This window comes from Paroedura picta, chromosome 10, assembly GCF_049243985.1.
Source record: "Paroedura picta isolate Pp20150507F chromosome 10, Ppicta_v3.0, whole genome shotgun sequence".
NCBI classification, from domain to species: Eukaryota; Metazoa; Chordata; class Lepidosauria; order Squamata; family Gekkonidae; genus Paroedura; species Paroedura picta.
The window spans coordinates 74,257,865-74,279,644 of NC_135378.1; the positions used below are offsets into that span (position 1 = coordinate 74,257,865).

Consider the following 21,780-nt stretch of genomic DNA (forward strand, 5'->3'; position numbering starts at 1 on the left):
CCCTCCAAACTGAAATTGTTTATGCTTTTGGTTACCTTCTTTCTTTCAATACCTGAACACAAATCATGGCTTGGAAAGAGCTGCACAAAACACTCAGGATGTGGAAAAGGCTTCTCACAACCAGATTTAGAAAGCTCAATGTAACTTTTCCAGCTCTATCTTCTCTAAGTTTCACCTTTTCCAGTTTCAGCCAGGCTGGTTGCTGTGCCAGAGTGTTTGCAATTTCCTTTGTCGCTCAACAGCAAAAGCCTCGAATTTGTTCCCTTAAGTAAAGCTAGCTTATTGTAAGTATCTTGTATTACTTCAAGAGAATTTCCTCCGGCTAGATAACCGAGTGAGATCTGTGAAGTTGCTTCGATCCTTCCTTAATCAAAGTAATAGAGCAGACTTTTATGGGCTACTCCATTCAAATGTTCGTTTCCATTAAGAATGGAAACTGCAGAGTGATAACAACTGTTCTTGAGATTGGACAGTGTTCAGTCCTTTCTCTCACTGGGTAAAGAGCTCTTTCTTATTCGCCCAGCTGGGGAATCTCCATCTAAGGGGAGAAACCTGAAAAGTCAAATGAAGAGGTACTTCTAGTAGGAACTAATTTTATATGTGCCGCTTGCTAAACATTAGGCGTAATTCCTGTTTCTCCGTCTTGAAACAAATATGTGCATGATGCCACTAACTTTCGCTTCTTTCCATGCTGTTTACTTTTTGTTCAGTTTTACTTTTTAAGACATTGTAACCCGCCGCGAGCCATTTGGGAGTGGCGGGAAATAAATCGAAATAATAATAATAATAATAATAATAATAATAATAATAATAATAATAATAATAATAATAATACAATGCAAATTCTGATTTCTGTATGCAAATCATTTTCTAATTCTAAATCTGTGCCTGGGAATTTTTCTACTGTGCTGGCCCAGGATTCACTGCAAGTGGTATGTTTCCCAGGTGATACTGGGATTCTTGTTAGTATCAATGGGCATCAAAAGTGATGGTGTTTCTATCAAAGTACCCATGGAGCCAATTCCGAATCAAACCAAACTTAGTCTACCCATTGCATCTTTAGAGATCAATGCCTTTATTTCTTCGATGTTACATTTAGCAATGGCCACGCACAATATTAGTGCGAATATATGTAAATTAGGAATGCTTCCAAAAATTTGACATCGATGGGTGTTCATCTGTAGGTTCTACATATAAAGAATATCTTAAGAAATTCATATATCTAAACAAAACCATAACTGTAGCACCAGTATTGCTCTAATACTTTCTGATAGTAAAGAGGCTGTAGAAAGGGATGTTTTTTGCCTTAATTATATATAATTGAGGAGAGAGAAGCCTATGTTTTCTTTCTGGTTCTTTTAGTTGTCCTTGGTTCCCCCCCACCATTTTCAAAAGGGCTTAAAAGGCTTGACAGTTTTTTGGGGTTCTCTTCTCTTGACACGTTTTTAAGGATTTTTTTTTACTGCTTTGCATTGCTCAGTTTCTTAAACAGGTTTTTAATTTTTCTTTATTTATAATGTATTTATTTATCATTGCACTTGTTTTTGCCCTTTCTGTTTAGACTCAGGGTCGAGTCTGCCATAGGGTTTGTACTTTTTTTTTTGGGGGGGGGGCATTTCAAGTTTTTAAAACTTTAGTTTTTTTCATTCTTCTGTTTGTTGTTTTTCAGTTGGTCTTCTATAGTGGTTTTACAGATCTTTCTGCATTGTGTTTATTGAGGGCATGGTTTCAAGAATGCTCCTGTTGGGTCTGGAAAAATTAATTATTGTAACAGGTTTTGAAGCAAATTTCTTGTTAGGTTTTAGTAACAGTTAACTGTGAGGATCTTGCTATTTAAAAAAAAAATAATTTAGGTGAGGGTTTTTCCAAAAAAGTTAAGCAAGCTTTGATTTGACTTCCAAAATAGTATATTCTTTAGCCTGGCCTTTTGCTTGGTTTCTGTGGTTTGACACTAGTTCTGTTGGGTTTGCCACAGTGGTCTGTGGTTCTTCTGGGATTATGTGGTTTGATGTTGGTTTTGTGGGGCTTCTTGGTTCTGTTTACATTTTGAGGCTCTTGTCCAGTGGCTGCTCTTCTGTGTTTGGTTATTGGCTTCTTTGCCTTGGAGAAAGCATAAATTCCCACCTTTCCCATAAGAGAAAATGGAGACAAGTACAATGGCTGAGGCCAACTTGTTTTGAACCCCCTGGGATTTGGACCTCATGATCGAATTTGCTTAAAACTTGGGGGGTCTTTAGTAGACAAGCAGGACTAGATTTCATGCAATTATGGAATAATATTTTTGAAAACCAGCCCCTTCCTTCACTCATAAACAGTCTACCCATAAAAAATGGACCTCCAATTTTTTGGAATTTCACCCCCCCCCAAAAAAAAAATCCCATTCACATCCTGAAACAATACTGGGGATCCAAAATAACCCATAATACCACTATGGAAAACATTCCCCAAATCAAAATACTCCAATCCCCCCCACTCCAGTGCATATTCCTATCTGTAGATTTCAGGTAGGCATTAAAAATTTTAAAAAAACCTCTAACATGTCATCAAGATCTAACACAATGAGCAGGAAATACTATGAAAACAGGAAGCCAGGATATAAAAAGCCACAAACTTTCAGCTACCAGAGGTGGAAAAGGGCAAGAACAGAACTGAATTTAAAATCTGACTTGACACACTTATGAATGACAGGAAGATATATTTAACAAAGGCAGCCTAAGTATCTGTCAACTTTTTCAATAAACGTACAGGGAGAAGTGATCAACAGAGACCACACTACAGCACTGGTGTCCTAAACCTCCACATGCTTTCTTCAAACATAGTCTTTCTTGGAAGAACAGAGAAGTTGAACTAATTGGATGGATGTTCCAGTTATCTGTCCTATTTCTGGGCTCCATGAGAACAGCTTTCTGTTTCTCTTCCCAGATCTCATCAAATGGACTAACTTCCCCAATGTAGCTAACTCTGGAACTTCATGGGCAATTTTTGGATCTCAGTTATTTGTCTTTTATTTATTGGACTGTGATTCCCACGGCAAAATGGATACTATTCTTCTGACGCATTTCTTTGTTTTATTCTAATTCTAGACAAGAACGCAGTGACGTATGCAGGTTTGGGGGGGGGGTTTGGGTGTGTGCTTTTAAGTGACGATGGCATGTAACTACTCCAAAATATCTGCTATGTTAAGCACCATGGTTCATTTCATGAATAACCCTCTGGTCTAGGTAGATTTATACCCTAGCACAAGTATAAGATATATAAAACCCATAGTGTGATAAAAAACCCTATAATTTCACAGTTATTGTTCATACCACTTTGTTTCTTCATGTAGCACGCAGAATTTTTTTTTTTTGTAAAACCTTCCAAGTTTCAAGTACATGTGACAAGCTATTAAAAAGATGACTTTTGTAGTACTGGAAACAAGGTGGATGTCTGCTCATCCCCTTGCAAACTTTACCTCTGTGAGAATACATCTCTGTAGGGGCTGCCGTGTTGAAGAGCGATTCCATATCCTCGATCTGCAATGGTGTTTCCAATTGTGTAGAAAGAGCAATCTGGGTCATTGAGAGCAACATATTCTAAAACTGCCGCATCCCATACAAAGGCATAGTTTCCATATTTGACCTGGAACACCAACAGAAGAAGAAAGCTCAGGGTTTATTTTGAACGTTCCAAATGGGGCAGTTACAAAAGAAAGAAAATGTCCTTTTTTAAAAAAAAGTTACTGAGACTGGGTTAGGGAGATACAACTTTAGAATCATAGAATCATAGAATCATGGAGTTGGAAGGCGCCATACAGGCCATCTAGTCCAACCCCCTGCTCAATGCAGGATCAGCCCTAAGCATCCTAAAGCAACTTTAGCAACTTTAGCAACTATTCTAGTACATAAGAACACATTAAGAACTTCCTGCCTGTGTTCTGAAAGGAAACTACCATTATGATTATGTTTAATATCTGTCTATCATAACAAGGCAAAGCTGACCTGTTGTCTACATGAGCTTCATTTACTGTAACTTATATTGTGAAAAGAATCTGCTTGATAAGAACCTGAGTGTGCATGTTCGTGTGCACATGAAGTGCCATCCAGTTGCAGCTGACTTATGGTGATATCATAGGGGTTTCAAGGGTTAATCAAAGTGATTAAGCAGAGGGGCCTTCCTCTGCAGTTTTCTTTGGTGGTCTCCTATTCAAGTACTCAACCTGCTTAGCTTCCAGAGATCTGATGAGTCTGGGCTATACTATACCATCCCACTGCCCTAATGAGAACCTAGGAACCCTGAATTTGGGAATCTGGAGTTGAAGTCACTGTGTACTGTGTACTGTGCACTGTGTACTGTGTACTGTGACTACCCCATGTGTATTAGGACAGGGGGACCTTATTCACACAAGAAGGGAAATGACGCAGAACTGGGAGGAATTGGTTACCATGTAATCTCCCCCAAAGAAGAGTCTCCAGTCTGATTTTCCCTTCACATATCTGAAGACATGGCTCTGGAAAGCTCATCTGTAACCACTATGCCACAATTCCCAAAGGTCAGTCCTTTCCCATACTCAATGAACATTCCAAACCAAACATTTTGACACCCATATCTCCACATCCATGCCCTCATTTGTCTCCCTGCTACCACAACCTCCCACACAACACACACATTCAACCCCATGTCCTTACAAACTGGACAACCCCTCCCCTTCTTCTTCCCACCGCCAAGCTCTAGCACCCATTGTGTTCCTGGATACAATAGGCTTTGCCCCTAGTAGTAGTAGTAATAGCAGTAGTAATATAATAATAATAGTATTAATAATAATAGGCTTTATGCCCAAAGGAGCCTAAAAGTGGTTTACAATCACCTTTCCTTCCTCTTCCCAGCACAGATACCCTGTGAGGTGGGTAGAGTTGAGAGAACTGGTCCACAAGAACAACCCTAAAAGAACTGTGACTAGGCCAGGGTCACTCAGCTGACTGCCTGTGGAGGACTGGGGAATCTAACCCCGCTCTCCAGAATGGAGACCCCCGCTCTTAACCACTATACCATGTTGGACAAAGCACACAGGGTACTCACAGGAGTTCCTCTTTGCAGAGTGTAGCTCCCTTGAGCCATGAGGAAAAGCAGGATGTAAATATTTTAATTAATCAATAAATATATATTTTAATAAATATTACTCCAGGCAAGCATAGGGAAAGGCACTCCCAACATTATGAATAAAGTTTAATTGGCTTTATTTTGAGGATTTTGTCCTGGGAATAGGAAAATGAAATAAAGATCTATATAGCCCGCATTTTCTGCCCAATGTTATTTTTGGACGCAGTACTTCTGGTTACATGCTAAAGGACTAAACCAAGAAAACAGGAAGTTCCCTGAGGAAAGATACAGATGCTGGAAACACGTGACAAAGTTTAAGGGGTGACATGAAAACTGCCGTGTGTATCAAGCACCCCTTCTCCTTTATAATGTCTACTTCTTCTCTTCTGTGCCATCACCCCGAATATCTACTGCTTGTAGAGGCTGGGAAGTGCACAGCATAATGACATCAGGACGTGGGCGAAAGTGAATTATTATGAAGCAAAGTCATCAGGGATACAGTTTTCCGGGCTGCCCTTGTGCCTTGTACCATATAGCTCGCTCCTGAAGTGATCCCATCAGGCAACCACGCCCCAAGATGGTCACCTCAATTCTCTACACGCTGCTTATTCTCTGGCTGCCTGCAGAAGTCATGTTTCTTTGTCTCCAAAGTCCCACGCAGCACTTTCCCTTTAATACGCCAACCAATTATTCTGTCTCCAAAGGAAAGCTGAGGCAAACTCATTAAACGTACAGAGTCAACAAGGAATAAATATGTAACAGCTAAGTATAAAATAAACAATACAAAACAGGCTGCCTGGGCCCAGGCAAACCAAAAGGGAATTAAAAACCAAATAGAATACTAAATTGGACTCTATCATTATATCACTTAGATTACTGCTTCATGACACAGATGATATTTTGTGAAATCTGTTTACATGTAGGAGTTAGTCAAGCGTACCAGGCCAACTTCTCATTTGTAAGATGCGACACACATGAGACATTTTCTTTGGGGCTGCATTATTTCTCCCACCCACCCCCCCCGGCATAATCAATTCTTCCTTGCTAAACAAGACAGAGGAAAAAAATGTTTTCTTTCGAGATCACTTCGAGCTGAAAAAGTCCACTTGAGAAAAGTTCTGGTAGCAGATACTGGGGGACCCTGAAACGGTCAGGGCTTTTGCTAGTTTCAGGGTGCAATATTGCCCTGCTGTGATTTGAATATGCTGTGGACTTCCAGAAGAGTGGCGTTAACCATGTTAACCACAAAGGAATTCAGTATCACCATGCCCTGTTCCCATGCCTGTTGCTCTGGTTGGTTTGCACAAGTGACGTAGAATAGAGACACAAATTGTGAGGCATGAGCTGGCAAGGCCAGGGGATCAAAGGTTAGTTAGCATGAAGATTCTTTTATTTTCATTTGGCTCCTTGAAGAAGGTCAGCCTAGGCCAATTTGCTACAGGAAAAACCCCAACAGCAGTAGCATGGTGGATATGTTTGCTTCGGTGTCACTCCGCTGGCAGTGGCATGAGTGGGACAACATCTACTTGTAGGTGACAAAACGGTTGTGGAGGTTCTTTGCAGCCTGGCTTGAATGGGCTGAACAACATGAGGGGGGTGCTGCTTCTTGTGCCCCCCTGCGCATTTCAAGGCGGGATGTAGAGAGTATCTGCAGGCCCCCTAGAATGGGTGACAGTAGCATGAGTGGGAGAATGTCTCCTCTGGGAGGTGGTGATAGGCCCAAGTGAGACTGTCCTCTGCTGGATCACTTGGACAGTGAGTTGGCCCTAGAGTTGTGCAGTTGGAGGTTCTTAAAGGTAAAGTGGGTCATCAAGTTGCAACCTACTTATGCTTATCCCATGAATTTCCATCTCATTGGATTTTCAAGGCAAGAGGTGAACAGAGGTGGTTCGCCATTGCCTGCCTCTGTGTAGCAACCACAGACTCTCTCGGTTGCGAGTATTGACCTAACGTTGCTTTTGAGCTGTGATGAGATCAAACTAGTTTTGGAGGTTCTTAGCTACTGTGAAATTATAGAGCCGCTGTACAGCATTGGGTCAGGAAGTGGGTAATGTAAAGATCTAAATGTGAAAACCCAAGAGCAACTTAAACAATATAATACAGATATATTGCTTAGATCCCACGGCTTGACAAATGACACCTTGCAATTGTGAATGGAACAACAAATTGAGCAGTGCTGGAACTTTCTCATGGAAGGATACAAGTGGTCCAAGTGAGGGGCTTTCAAGGCAACTGAGGAGCAGGAGTGGTTTCCTAGAAAAGTCTTCTTTGATGCCCCCCCTCCAAACACCAACCCTGCTTAATTTACATGACCTATACAATGCTGCCTTCTCCTCCAAGGCCACAGGTGCCCTTATAATATTCTAGAACAGAGCCCCACTACAATGGACTGGAGCAGACGAACTTTAGATTTCCTTCCAGTCCCAATATTGCACTACCCACCGACTGCATATGAAAGGAAGCCCCTGCTTGAGAGAGGACCTGAGTGACCCCAATATAACTCCTGGCTCACAGGAGATTTGTATTCCTGAATCCTACATTTTCCTATCAGTGTATTACTTTTCATGTTGAGATAATAGCATTCCAAGAGGACAGCCAATTGGAATGCAGGGCACATTCGACGCCACAGTACAAGGGAGCAGCAAAGTGCAATTGGGACGAAGGAGTCAGATTGTCATTCTGCAGGAATCATGGCTTTCCAGTCAATCAGGGAAGAAAGCACCTGCACTACAAACTACATCCTCCCTCTCTCCATCATACTTTGGTAACATTAATGCGTCTGCTATGCTGGGGAGAAGCTGCCAAAAAAGAGAGAGAAGAGTTTGAGCATCTGATGAAAATTCCCCATTCGATATTGCCAACCAATCCAGTTCACAAGGGCAACTTTGTAATTCTGCATTAAACTGGAAATAACTTAAGGTAGATTGATTATCTGGCCAGAAGCATCAGTCCCTGTTGCTGTTGTTTGGTCTCCTGACACCTTAGTATGAGTTACCATAATAACAGAATGTGTATCGAGGCTGATACACAGCCTCTGCGCTGATTATATACATCAAGGGAAATAAGAACACCACCAGTGAGACATAAATCATGTCCCCGTGAGTGAGTATTGACATATTACAAGGCCCTCCTTCCTTGTAAGGAACATAATTGCAGCACAGACAGTCAAGCTGATCTCCACCTAGAGTAACAGAGTTACACCACTAAATTACGGGGAAATGAAATGCGTAATGATATGTTTTCCAGAATGACTGATAACATTTCTAAGCTTGGCCCATTACACATGCACATGTTCCTGCAGATTTTCAGAGCAGTAAGCCTTTAATCTTGACTCTGGATTCTGTGCCTGCCTTTCGCACCATTCTTTTTCCTCCTGTGTATTTATTCTGCAGCTACAATAAAAAAAATACGCATTTTCTAAATCAGGGTGGAATGTTACTTGTGATCAGGCTGTCCAAAGGTTTTTTTTTTCAATTGCCCTTTTGAAACTGCACAGTAGCACCCAGCCAGCCCCTTCTATTTAAATCCTTGTGGTTCAGGTTTTGTAGCATTAGTTCACTGAATGAAAGAGAACAGAAAGGAATGCAGGCAAAGGAGGGAGGGGGAACCTAATGTTGAAATTGATAAGACTATTTTCAAACTCTGAATGTTGGACCATAAGGAAGGCCAAACATCAAAGAATTGTGGCTTTTGAACTCTGGTGCTGGAGAAGATTCTTGTGAGTCCCCATTGCCTCCTTGGCCGCCATACACTACACCTCGATGCGGGGAAAGGAGCAGGGACGCCGCGTCAAAGACGCGGCGGCCCTGCTCCTTTCCAGCCGCACGACCTCCCAACTTGCCAGGAACGGAGCAGGGACGCCGCATCAAAGACGCGGCGGCCCTGCTCCTTTCCAGCCGCACATCCTACATGCTTCCTGCCGACTGTAAGGACCCTGCCGCTGCCTCCAGGTGCAGGTCAGCCACCCCCTGCCGCTTGCTGCCGCCCCTGGTTCTACCCCCCTCTCCAAACTACCCCCCCAGATCTCCCCCTTCATAACTCCTTCCCCGCACGCCGCCACGACCGACACTCCCCAACATCCAGCTCTCCTCCCTTGCGACCCACCCCAACACCGCCCCACAAGCACCCCCCCACTCCACCGCACTTCCCCGCGAAACTCTACCCCTCACACCATCCTTCGCCCCGCCACCCGCCCACACACACTCACACAAGACCTCACTCACCCCCTCGATGACCACACCGTTCTCCCCCGCTGCGCTCTGCCCGCGCCGCCGCGGCCAGACCACGCAACCCGTGCGCCTCGCCAAACTCCAACACACTGAACCACGCATGCGCCAAGTCCCGCGCATACGTGGCTCCCTCCCCCAACTTCCCCCACACCCTCCCCCGCTACCAGACACCACGCATGCGCCGGATCCGGAGCATGCGTGGTTCCCAGCCAACTCCTCCCAACCACCATCCTGATGCCCGCCGCTGCCTGATCCTCCTGCCCTCGCCGTCCACTACAGCCCCGAGCCTCAGGTGAGATCACCGGAGGACAGCGCGCCCTTCTCCAGCCCCAAGAACACCCTTCCCACGAGGCTTCCTGCCTACCCAGCGCCCGTTTCCGCCCCCCCCCCCAAAACAGCCTCGCTACCTCTCCCATGCACCTCGGCTCTCCCCGTACCTGGGACCATGCCCCACGTCCCGCACCCCTGCCTACCCCGGCCCAGCCCCCGGGAAGACTTCCCCCTGCCAAGCCATTCCCGGCCACTGCTCGCTAGCGCCCATTTTATTTCAAAATAAAATGAGCTTTAGTTCTAGTATTCTAAATAAAGCAGTTCTCTCTTAAACACAAAGGCCCATTATGCATGGCCACTGAAACGGTGGCATGAAGAATGCGGAGGAGGAAGAAGCGAAGCAAACCGCTTATGCATGGGACAGAACGCAACGGCGGCAAAACCCAGAGTATCCGATTGTGCACGCGGCTACTCTGAAGCCGCTTCTGGTTGAGCCCTGGTCCTGGGAAGCTCCACTTTCTTCCACATCTCACTAATGCGGCTTTTTCCACAGCATAAGTTGATTCTGCGCCCGGTTGCTGCCTGCAGCGTGCATAATTGGTGATTTTAGCCGCCGCCATTCCACCCCAATTGCGGACCTTCCACTCCATGCATAATGGGCCAAATAGAGCTGACTTAGAAGCATCACAGTTTCAGTAAAGGTCATGAACACATGAGTTTCTGATAGGAAGCTCTACTTTTTTGTATAGTTCCTTAAGCAGACTTTGCAACAAAGGCTTATTTGCTCATTTGCTATTTAGGCAAATAACTTCGGCAAAGCTTAAATTCCTAGCTTGCTGCTTAGAATAATATCAGCTGTGTATCAACATCCTCATACAAGACTAATGCACATTAACACAATATTAATGATAATTACCTTAGCCAGCAATGTCAAATCAACCTGACGACAGGAGCAGCCTAATGCATACCATTGCTGGGCAACTTCTATTCACTTTTTGGAAAACGCATGTCTTTCTCATCTTTCCAGTGTGACACCACAAAGTGCTAAAAAGCAGCAAGTCTCAATGATCACTAGCATTCACCTGAACCACAGGTAATCAAAACTGATGCCAATTTCAAGGAGGAAAAATTGGGGAAAATCCACAGCTAGACCAGGAAGAGAAAAGCCAAATGATCTCTTAACTTGACAAGGTCATGAACCACTCCTTCAGGGCAGTTCCCCAGGCATGCTGCTCTTTTTGAGAACCCTCAGGGGGTGAAATGATGATCTGTTTTAACTGAGCCCTACTCAAAAAAGCTGTCTACAGGAAACCTTTGCAGCTTTGTCCAGATTCCCCTGCTGGGGTTGAGGCTTATTAATTAAAAGAGAAACATTACATGTCTGCTTGGGAGGTACTTGAGGACTGATTCACACATGCCTCTCTTTTGCTTTAGGGTTCCAGCATCAAGTGATGGATGCCATGTGTGCATGAGCAGCTGCATCACAGATCAGACTTTCAGATCACTTTATGGTGCCCCCAAAGGTATTCAGTTAACACCACACATTTAGCCATGAACCAGCTGTGTTGGTTTAGCAAACGATGAGTAACCCTGTAACAGGTGAACTTTGAGGCATAAGCTTATGTAGGTAATAGTCAGCTTCAAGGGATGCATGGAGAGAAAGGAGAGAATAGTTTACTCAGTCCCCAGAGAGCGCCGTCAAAAGACTGCCTATGTTTGTGAGATCAGAGTGTTCGACTACTTATAAATGGTGAGTTTGCTTTTTGTGGACTGAGAAAATGTTACGGTCCTTCTTCTCTATCCACTTCAAAGCAGGCTATTTCCCCATGAAGCTCCTACCATAATTAACTAGTTCACTTCTACAAAAGGGAGCTTTTTGTGGGGATGAAGGGAGCTTTGAGTCTCAAAAGTGGATACCCTGAAAATTCTTCTTAGTGTCTAAGGTGCTACGGGACTCAAATCTAGCTTTTCTGCTGCAGACCAGCCTCGGAAACTCTCCATGAAAAGAATATCAGATGGTCTGCATTCCCCATATCTAACTAAATGAGGATCAGTGGTAAGAATGAGAGATTGTGCTTAGGTTAAGATTAATAGTCAGAGGGTTAAAAGGGGCGAGGGAGTGTTGGTGGAAATTAATTTAAAAATGCCAGAACTTTAAATTTTAAAAATGCTGTAAGGGGGGGGGGAAGCAGAAGGCTGGCATGATATAATCTAGTCTCATGGAATCAAATAAGGGCTGGTACCTGAAAGAGAAACTATCAAGCAAGACTCTGTGACCTGAGCCACAAGGGAGGGTGGTATATAAACAAACAAAAATCCATCTTTGGAGATTTTTAAACAAAGGCTGGATAGCCATCTGATGGAGAGGCTGATTCTGTGAAGGCTCAAGGGGGTGGCAGGTGACAGTGGATGAGCGATAGTGTTGTGAGTGTCCTGCATAGTGCAGGGGGTTGGACTAGATGACCCAGGAGGTCCCTTCCAACTCTATGATTCTATGAGGCCACCTCTGCTTCTCCCTTGCTGTGAAAGCCACTTTCTGTAACCTGATAGACACACTAAGACAGAATGCTTTAATTATTAGAAACAAAAAAGGAAGGTGTTATCATTAGGCTTCCAAAGCACAGAGATCCTGTTTCTTAAGCATGCAGAGACAGATTGGTAAAACTCCCTGCAAAATCTCCAAGATGCTCTTCTTAAGATTACTTCCTAGCAAAAGGGGCTGGCCACAATTGGGAAGGGTGGTGCTAAGCAGGCCTGGCTAAAGAAAGAAGGGCACAGCTATAGTCTGTCCAATAAAACTTTTGATGGATTATTTCCTGCCGATGCCCTGACCTGTATGGCCAAGGTTAGTCAGATCTCAGAAGCTAAGCTGGGTCAGGTCTGGCTAGTATTTGGAAGGGAGACCACCAAGGAAGTCCAGGCTTGCTATGCAGAGAGAGTGGCAATGGCAAACCACCCCTGTTCATCTCTTGCCTTGAAAAGCCCATGAGGAATTGCCAGAAGCCGACCATGACTTAACAGCACCACTCCTCTGACCGAAATATTCTTGGAGGAATTCTGAAAGGACCTTAATGAGTGCTAAGGACCCTGTGGTACTGTTGGTTTCATCACTGCCTGAAGGAGACAGTGTAAGGACACATGGCACATTGATCTATAATGACAATCCATATTATTATGTGTGTAAGACTTCGTCAAGTGATGAGAACTTCCAAAGGCAGGAGAACAGGACTTTGACCTCTAGTTCAAGACATGCAACTTCAGTGTCCCAGCTAAATATAAAGAGATTTTCCTCCCAGGTGGACCCAACATTTGTTCTACTGCTTCTGTTTCCATAAGAATCATGTGTTTGTGTGTGTGTGTGTGGGGGGGGGGAAGGGTAGTTTCCACTGATTCTCCCTGCTTAGTGCCACATTAGTCCATGACTTGATGAACTCAAAGACTAAGCCATCTATTCTTCATGTGTTTGCACATGGCGGTAAATATTTTAAATGTTAAATTCTTAGAGATTTTAATTGACTGTTAATTATTTTACGATGTTTATTATGATGCATTTTACATGATGTGCATCACCCTGAGCCAGCTTGCTGGGAAGGCAATATAGATATCTAGTAAATAAGTAAATAAATATGAAAAAGGAAGCAAGGAAGCCCAGCTCTAAACTTTGGCACAGAAACAATTCTTTTCCTGATCATTGTTTTGTGTTCTGTAACATGCTTGACTCCTACTGAAAAATGTGGTGCTTCAGGAATTTGGCAGGCAGATCACAGACATAGAAGGAATCAGACAGAAATGCAGGATGACATACTCTTTATCTTGGCTTGCTGCTTCAGGCCAGGCAGGCACGTAAATGAACACAGGAAAAGCTCTGTCTCTCCACACCTGTTAGATGTACTTACTGGTGTAGGTTGCCTCTGATAAAGACTTGCAGTGACAGTCTCAGTTACCTCCATCTACATGTTGAGGGCTGTTGCTGTGAAATCCCTGTATGTTGCATCCTTTCCATTGTATAAGTATTTCGGGGGGGGGGGGGAATCAGGAGCAAATTCTGGTATTGTTGAAGGAAAACCAACAAAGGACCCTGTGGTACTGTTGGTTTCATCACTGCCTGAAGTAGACAGCATAAGGACACATGGCACATTAATCTATAATAATGATCCATATTATTATGTGTGTAAGACTTTGTCAAGTGATGAAAACTTCCAAAGGCAGGAGAACAGTACTTAGAACTCCAGTTCTAGACATGCAACTACAGTGTCCCACCTCTACAGGAAACTGAGGGTAGCCCGGTGTGGCTGCTGCCATGCATAATAGGTCCTTGTGAAAGATTTTTTAAAAAATATTTCCAACTCTGACTTGGAGATCAGGTTCCCTTTTAGCAACAGGTAACGCTTGACATATTTAGTAGTAAACATGGTGGTTCTGTACAGACACATAATGGGCTGTTCTCTGCCATGCTAAACTGCCCTCCTTACAAAAAAATTGCTCCTCTAACAAAAAAATTCTGGCTATGGACCTGTCTCTAGATCATCGCGGACCACATACAGCCAATACAAGCCTCTTTTGTGTGATTAAACTTTTACAATAAACCCTAAAGATGATGTTTAGGGAAATAGTACAATATCTGATATCAATCAAGCATGTATTTCATTACATGTATTCCATTTCCTTGTGAACTGCCAGGAACCAGTAAGGAGTGGGGGTGTGGAAACTGAAACATAAATAACTAGGGGCAAAGCCCGTTGTATCCAAGAATACAACGGGCGCTAGAGCTTGGCAATGGGAAAAGGAAGGGGAGGAGTTGTCCTGTCTGTAAGGGCATGGGGTTGAATGTGTGTGTTGTGTGGAAGGTTGTAGTGGCATGGTGGCAAATGAGGGTATGGGTGTGGAGATATGGGTGTGAAGAACCTGTGGTTTGGAATGTTTGTTGAGTGTGGGAGAAGACTGACCTTTGGGAATTTTGGCATAGTGGTTACAGATGAGCTTTCCAGAGCCATGTCCTCAGATATGTGAAGTGAAAATCAGACTGGAGACTCTTCTTAGGGGAAGATTACATGGCAACCAATTCCTCCCAGTTCTGCGTCATTTCCCTTCTTGTGTGAATTAGGCCACATTCACCAAAATGCCCCTCTGCCCTAATACACATGGGGTAGTCACAGTACACAGGTGTCCACCCTGTTCCTTCTGTCTCCCATGTTTTCACTGTTGGTAAAATGTTATGTGCCCACATGCTTCGTTCATGGTTGCTCCTTAGAAGAACAGATTTTTGTACCCTATTGCTTACTACCTAAAGGAGTCTCAAAGCGGTTTACAAACACCTTTTCCATTCGTCTCTCCACAATAGTCAACCTGTGAGGTATGTGGGGTTGTGAGAGATCTGAGAGAACTGGGAATGGGCCGCAGTGACCCAGCAGGCCTCAGCATTTTCCAATCGTCTTCCCTTTCTCTCCCCATAGCAGACTCCACATGAGGGAGGTGGGGTAGCAAGCCTCACAGGGAAGTTGGCAACCCTAAGAGGAAGACTCTCTGTGCACAGCAGTCTTGACCTTAGTAAGGTTTTTATACTGTTTTTTTAATTTGCCAGGCCAAGGTTATTTGCCAGGCCAATATGTGTCTCCAGACATTTACTTGTTCTCTATTTAGTTTCAGGCTGTAAATATCTATTTAGATCTTCCTGCACTTTCCAGACTCACAGGACTGATGCTGGTCTGCCTGTCTGCACCCCAGAATACAAACAGTTGCTGGTAAGGGCTGGCCATAACCCATAGGCCAGGAGGGACACACCTGCACCACTCCCCACCAACTGCAGGCAAAAATGGCTCATTTGAAGGCTGGACTCTGAGGCATTGTATGATTTTGAATTCCCACCTCCAAACTTCCAGGAATATTTCCAACCCAGGGGGAGCCAACCTACAGGTGTGGCCTGGAGAGCTCCTGGAATTACAGCTCAGCTGCAGAGTATAAAGATCAGCTCCCCAGGCAGAAAGGGCTACTTTGGACAGGGTTGTGGTAGAAAAGAAACATTTAAGGCTTCCCACATAGGTTGTTGTTGAATTGAAAGACTTGAGGCCTACTGCACAGGGTTGTTGTGCAGATGAAACAGGAGACAAATGAGCCAGTTTCCTCTGCAGAATAACGCTGTGCAGTGGCCTCAAATCTGCAGAGAATTGCAAAGAAGAAAGACACATGGCTTGGCTGTGCCTAACCCCTGGGCTGAGCAGTATTTTAAGTGAGAAGGGGCTTTTCTGTGGCCTCCCTGTCAGGCAACTGTTTGGCAGAAGGGGAAAGTCACCCCCCCTCAAAAGGAAAGCCCTCAGACTCCCCTGCGTTGCTCTTGGAAAGGCCTCCTTTCCTCAGTCAGGTCCTGTCAGAAGCTCCTTCGCAGCAGGCCTGGAGGGGGGGGGAGGGGGAGCACTCTGCAGCCTCCTGCCAGCTCTGTCAGGGTTATGAGGCAATTTACAGTTGGACATGGCAGTTAGGACAGCCTTGGGGCGAAAAGGGCTGGCGCAGCCTGTCCAAGCCTCTGTTCTCATCCCCCTTGGCAGCCCTACTGACCTCCTCTCCCTGCGGTGGTCAGGAGCAGACTGGCAGCCAGACTGGGCTGGGTGAATGGAATTTTGGTCTGTCCTGGTGAGGGGCCAATAGGAAGGCACCTTGCGCGCCTCCCCATTGGCTGCTTGGCCCTGGATGGACACTCGGAGGGCCCAATCAGGAGCCGCTTCGCGATTCCTGATTGGGCCCCCTGAGTTTTTATCCTGGACAGGGCCCACCCTAACTCCTCCCCAGGTGGCCTTACTCTTTTAATACCGCAGGAGCGGTTAAAGATAATAAACTGAGAGCCAGTTTGGTGTAGTGGTTAGGAGTGCAGACTTCTAATCTGGCATGCCAGGTTCGATTCTGCACTCCCCCACATGCAACCAGCTGGGTGACCTTGGGCTCGCCACAACACTGATAAAACTGCTCTGACCGAGCAGGAATATCAGGGTTCTCTCAGCCTCACCCACCCCACAGGGTGTCTGTTGTGGGGAGAGGAATGGGAAGGCGACTGTAAGCCGCTTTGAGCCTCCTTCGGGTAGGGAAAAGCGGCATATAAGAACCAACTCTTCTTCTTCTTCTAAATAAAAACAACACCAGGCTCTTTGCACAATCATCGCTGTGTGGGGTCATTTCCGGACACTGAAATTTAAACTGTTCAAATACTCTTAATTCACCCTGCTGTTTTGCTAGGTCTTGTGGCTCTCGGTACCTTGAGAGTTTGAGCCCTTTGAAAAGAATTCTTCAAAGATGTTGGGGGCTTGAATCAGATGGGAACAGGTCTACTTTGATTTATATAGTTTGGCTTTCCAGAAGTCCTTTTTCTTCAAGTGCAGATTTATTTCCCCTGAAAACCTTTAGCTCAAATCTGACATTCACTGTAAACAGTGACAAATGAGCCTCAAACTGTTGTTGAAGTACAACTGAGTTTGTGGAATCCTCAACAACTCTGCAAATTTCCCTTATCCTATCAAACCTGTAGCAGTTCAATTGTCCTTTTGGGGATGCTCAAGTCCTTAGGGACAACATTTGCCCCTAGTGGGTTCCACCTTGTTAATATTTAACTTGTTTGCTAGAATTACATCCTTATCTTTTCATTGAAGGCATAAGGATCAGAATAGTTTGCATAAATAGTTACAAATGTGTCTTAAGGAGGGTGTGGGTGAATCTAAAAAAAACATCCCTCAGTATTCCACAAACATGCTCAACTATCTAGTGCAGGGGTAGTCAACATGTGGTCCTCCAAATGTCCATGGACTTCAATTCCCATGAGCCCCTGCCTGTGTTTGCTGGCAGGGGCTCATGGGAATTGTAGTCCATGAACATCTGGAGGACCACAGGTTGACTACCTCGATCTAGTGCATTATTATAGTGACTCAGGAGACTTTGCTAGGAGGTACTGCTTTCCAACCCTTCTTGCCAATGAGAAGGCAGGCTGTTCTCTTTGATTCCATGAGCTATCCAGAAACTGGGTGGCATGGCCTGCAAATACAGTTGGATATTGCTCTATCAATGTGTTACAGCAATCATTTGAAAATGCATCAGGTTGTCCAACAAGATAACCAAGTTTGTGAATGGCTGCTGTAGCATTACAACACAATATTCAAAAATAGGTGTGTGTGACCATTGAGTTGGACTGGAACACTTAATAATTCCAGCGTGGAAATATCCTACAGCCATGGAATGAATTCCATAGGATGTACTTAGAGGAATTCTTTAGGTCGTGGATGGTCTTCATACAGGCAAATTCATTTCAAAGGACAGGATGTAAATCCTGTCCGTCATTATTGGCAGACTGTTTAAATGGTGGCTCTTCCAGTGCATGCTAACTAAAAGGTGCTATCTTGTGTGGAGATCAGTCTTTCTACTGCTGTTGTGGGACTTCTGGGAGGGAAGGCGGCATGGTGTAGCCCAATCTTGTCATATCTGGGAAGCTAAGCAGGGATAGTACCTGAATGGAAGACCACTAGGGAAGACTCTGCAATGGCAACCCCTCTCTGCTTCTCATGTGCCTTGACAGCTTCTTGCTGGGGTTGCCATGACTCAGTATCAATTTGATGGTACTTTGGAAGCACAGTGGGACTTCCAGTTCTAGCCCTTGCTGAAGACCAAGGGCAAAACAGCATCTGAAGGGATGATAATATGTTTTGGTGGAATTATCCCTTTTTCTTATCAAACAAACCTTTCATGATAGATTCTGGATCAAAACACACTGTATTATGCCATCAGTTACATGATGCCATTCCTATACTTATTTCGTTGAGCTTTATCTATCAAACCTGGCAAAATTTATACCCAAGCAGATGTTTATTACACCATGTGACACATTTTATATCCATTATGTGATCTATGGTCTTCATTTCAGCAGGCTGTGCAATATATCTCTTCTATAAGTGCTTTTATTTGTTCTTCTATATGCTTTGCCATATTTTATGTCCCAGTAGGTCTCAATTTGCGCCTTACAGCTCACTCAAAAAGAAAGACCATGCATAAACATTTTTAAGGTCCAATTCCCACTCCCTCTTTTTAATACTTGGGAGAGTAAAATATGGGCGTGCAATTTCAATTTGTTGAGGTGGGAGAATATGTGACATTTTGTGAAATCCTGTGCCCCCTGTTCTGATAAATTTGAGAACTGAAATGAAAATACATGGCAGCAAAAGGCCGTCTGGAATTGGCTGCCCTCCTGTGATGTTGCTAAGCTCCTTGCGAAGTATATGCTCAGGCCGGCAATGTTGCTAGAAGCTCAAGTGACAGCTGTGGCCAGGCATGTTTTTCATCAGATTATTCTAACTTGTAGACCATGACCTGTTTTACACTGTTGGGACCTAGCCAACCAACATCCATGTTTGAGTCAGGTTCAGCTTCTGCAATTTGCTCCACATGGAAGGGCTGCTGAAAAGAGCTTCTTGTTATTTTAAGGAGACCGAATCCATAAGACTCATGCCTGCTCTCCCTCCTCTCCCAGCATGCAGAACGGTTATATGCTCAGGAGTAGCTACACCATATGGTCGGAGTCCAGACCACAAATAAGTAAAAATGGGAATTTAAAAGATACCAAGGGTAGCCAAGCTATGGTTCTCCAGATGTTCATGGACTGCAATTCCCATGAGCCCCTTGCTAGTAGTATGCAGCAATTTTGCAAAATTCTAAAACATAAAATAACCGGAAAATTAAAGCTCTAACAACAGAACAGTGGCAGTTATCCATAAACCCATCAATCACTGGTTAAAAACAATCCACAGGAAAAAATGTCAATAGGCATAAGAACATCAAAAGACTAGTGGTCCATCGGATCCTATACCATATACCAGGGGTAGTCAAACTGTGGCACTCCAGATGTCCATGGACTACAATTCCCATGAGCCCCTGCCAGCATTCTCTGGCAGGGGCTCATGGGAATTGTAGTCCACGGATACCTGGAGGCCCGCAGTTTGACCTCCCCTGCCATATACTGATCAACCGATTGATGTAGAAGTGCCAACAAACAGGGCATGGTGGCCAAGACCCTCCTTTGATGTACTGCTCTTGCACTGGATTTCAGCGGTGTCCACTAATGCAAGGGTAGTCAACCTGTGGTCCTCCAGATGTCCATGGACTACAATTCCCACGAGCCCCTGCCAGCAAATGCTGGCAGAGACTCATGGGAATTGTAGTCCATGGACATCTGGAGGACCACAGGTTGACTACCCCTGCACTGATGGACCTATTTTCCATGAATCTGTCTACCCCCTCTTTGAAGCCAAGGAGTGAAGATCAGTTCAGAAGCTCTATCAGGGGTAGTCAAACTGCGGCCCTCCAGATGTCCATGGACTAAATTTCCCATGAGCCCCTGCCAGCAAACACCATGGACATCTGGAGGGCTGCAGTTTGACTACCCCTGCAAAATTCACATTTAAATATACTGGGGCTTCCACTCAGTTGTGTTTCCTGGGGTAGCTAATGCAATCCTTCCCATTCATTAATTCAGCTGGTGAAAAGTGATGTTTTTTTATATCCCACTTTTCACTACCCAAAGGAGTCCCAAAGCAGCTTACAAATACTTTTCCCTCCCTCGCCCCCACAATAGCTACTGTGAGGTAGCTGGAGCTGAGAGAGCACCAACAAAATTACTCTGTGAGAACAGCTTTAAGAGATCTGTGATTAGCTCAAGGTCGCAGCTGGCTGCATGTGGAGTAGGGAATGAAACTGCTCTTTGACTACACCACACTGGGTCCTAAACTAAAGAGACATTCACTTCCCCAACATTGGCCATGCATCTGGAATCAAAAGGATGGTGTGAAGATAGGGATGCCAGTCTCCAGGTGGGACTTGGGGATCCCCCAGAATCACACTCATCTCATCCAGAAAATGGATGCTTTGAAGTGTGTATTCCAAAGAAGGAGGGTTGGTTCTTATATGCTGCTTTTCTCTGCCCGAAGGAGTCTCAAAGCGGCTTACAGTCGCCTTCCCTTTCCTCTCCCCACAACCGACACCCTGTGAGGTGAGTGAGGCTGAGAGAACCCTGACATCACTGCTCAATCAGAACAGCTCTATCAACGCCTAAGGTCACCCAGCTGGCTGCATGTGGAGGAGGAGTGGGAAATCAAATCAGGCTCGCCGGATCAGAAGACGGCGCTCCTAACTACTACACAAAGCTGGCTCTGGCATTGTGCCCCACTGTCCTTTCCAGTCTCCACATGCAAATTTCCATGGGCTTCTCAAGCCGAAGCTGGCAACCATCCCCCCCACTCCCTGCCAGTGGCCAAGGGGGACCTGGCAACACTATATAAATATACTGCACCTATTCCTAGACACAGATTTTGTTTGCAGAATGGGACTGGAATCCCCCTTTTGTCACTCACCAAAAGGCAGGCTTCCCAGCAGATCTGCTTCTACATAGAAACCCCGGCCAACCATGTCAAGTAGCTTGTTAGGATAGCAGGTAGTGCTCTGGACTGGTCCACAAAATTGCAAGCAACAGTCCTTCCCTGCCGGAAGAACTCCACAGAAGGGGGAGTTTCGCCATACCCAGGCAGCTAGTGGTTTCAGATCTCTGCTGGATTCCAGTTTGTTCCTTTGTTTGGCTTCAGGCACTGCATAAGTACTTCCCACTGTGTATAAGATGGAAAAAGCTGTGCCTCGTATTCCTTTTGTACATGTGTACAAAATACTAACAAATGCACCGCAAAGACATTCCATCTTGCGGACAGTGTGGTGCACAACTCATGCCTCCTAATTTATGTCCGGGGCCCAGAGCCTCTCGGTAGCAGTCCCGGCTTGTATTATACAGTTGCTTATCTGTTGCTTTTATTAATGGATGCATTGCATTTTGCTCTCTTTCTGATGGGATGCAGGTTATTTATGTGCCACATCATGCTATACTCCAGAGAAAACACAGTATGTTTTATGTGATTAAAAGGCATTCCTTGGGGGGGGGGGGTGGATAGGAAGAAACCTACATACACCAAATCAACCATTTGGGAACGTATAAGGTGAAACAGCAATAAACAACTTTCAGCAGTGGAATAGGCTGCTCAAGGAGGTGGTGAGCTCCCCCTCACTGGCAGTCTTCAAGCAAAGGTTGGATACACACTTTTCTTGGATGCTTTAGGATGCTCTGGGCTGATCCTGCATTGAACAGGGGTTTGGACTAGATGGCCTGTATGGCCCCCTTCCAACTCTATGATTC

The 21,780-nt window shown here is 44.8% G+C and overlaps 1 protein-coding gene across 8 annotated transcripts in view; it reads right to left on the bottom strand.

Moving 5' to 3' along the window:
- Positions 1 to 21,780, bottom strand: part of GRID2 (glutamate ionotropic receptor delta type subunit 2) — an 857,916-nt gene that overhangs the window by 93,986 nt on the left and 742,150 nt on the right. For all 8 annotated transcript variants that reach the window (XR_013224929.1, XM_077300873.1, XM_077300872.1 and 5 more), the window contains one exon: positions 3,455 to 3,621. Coding sequence is in view for 7 of the 8 variants with exons in the window: in XM_077300873.1 (XP_077156988.1) it covers positions 3,455 to 3,621 (167 nt within the window). In the remaining variant the exon portion in view is untranslated. The remainder of the gene's footprint in view (positions 1 to 3,454; positions 3,622 to 21,780) is intronic.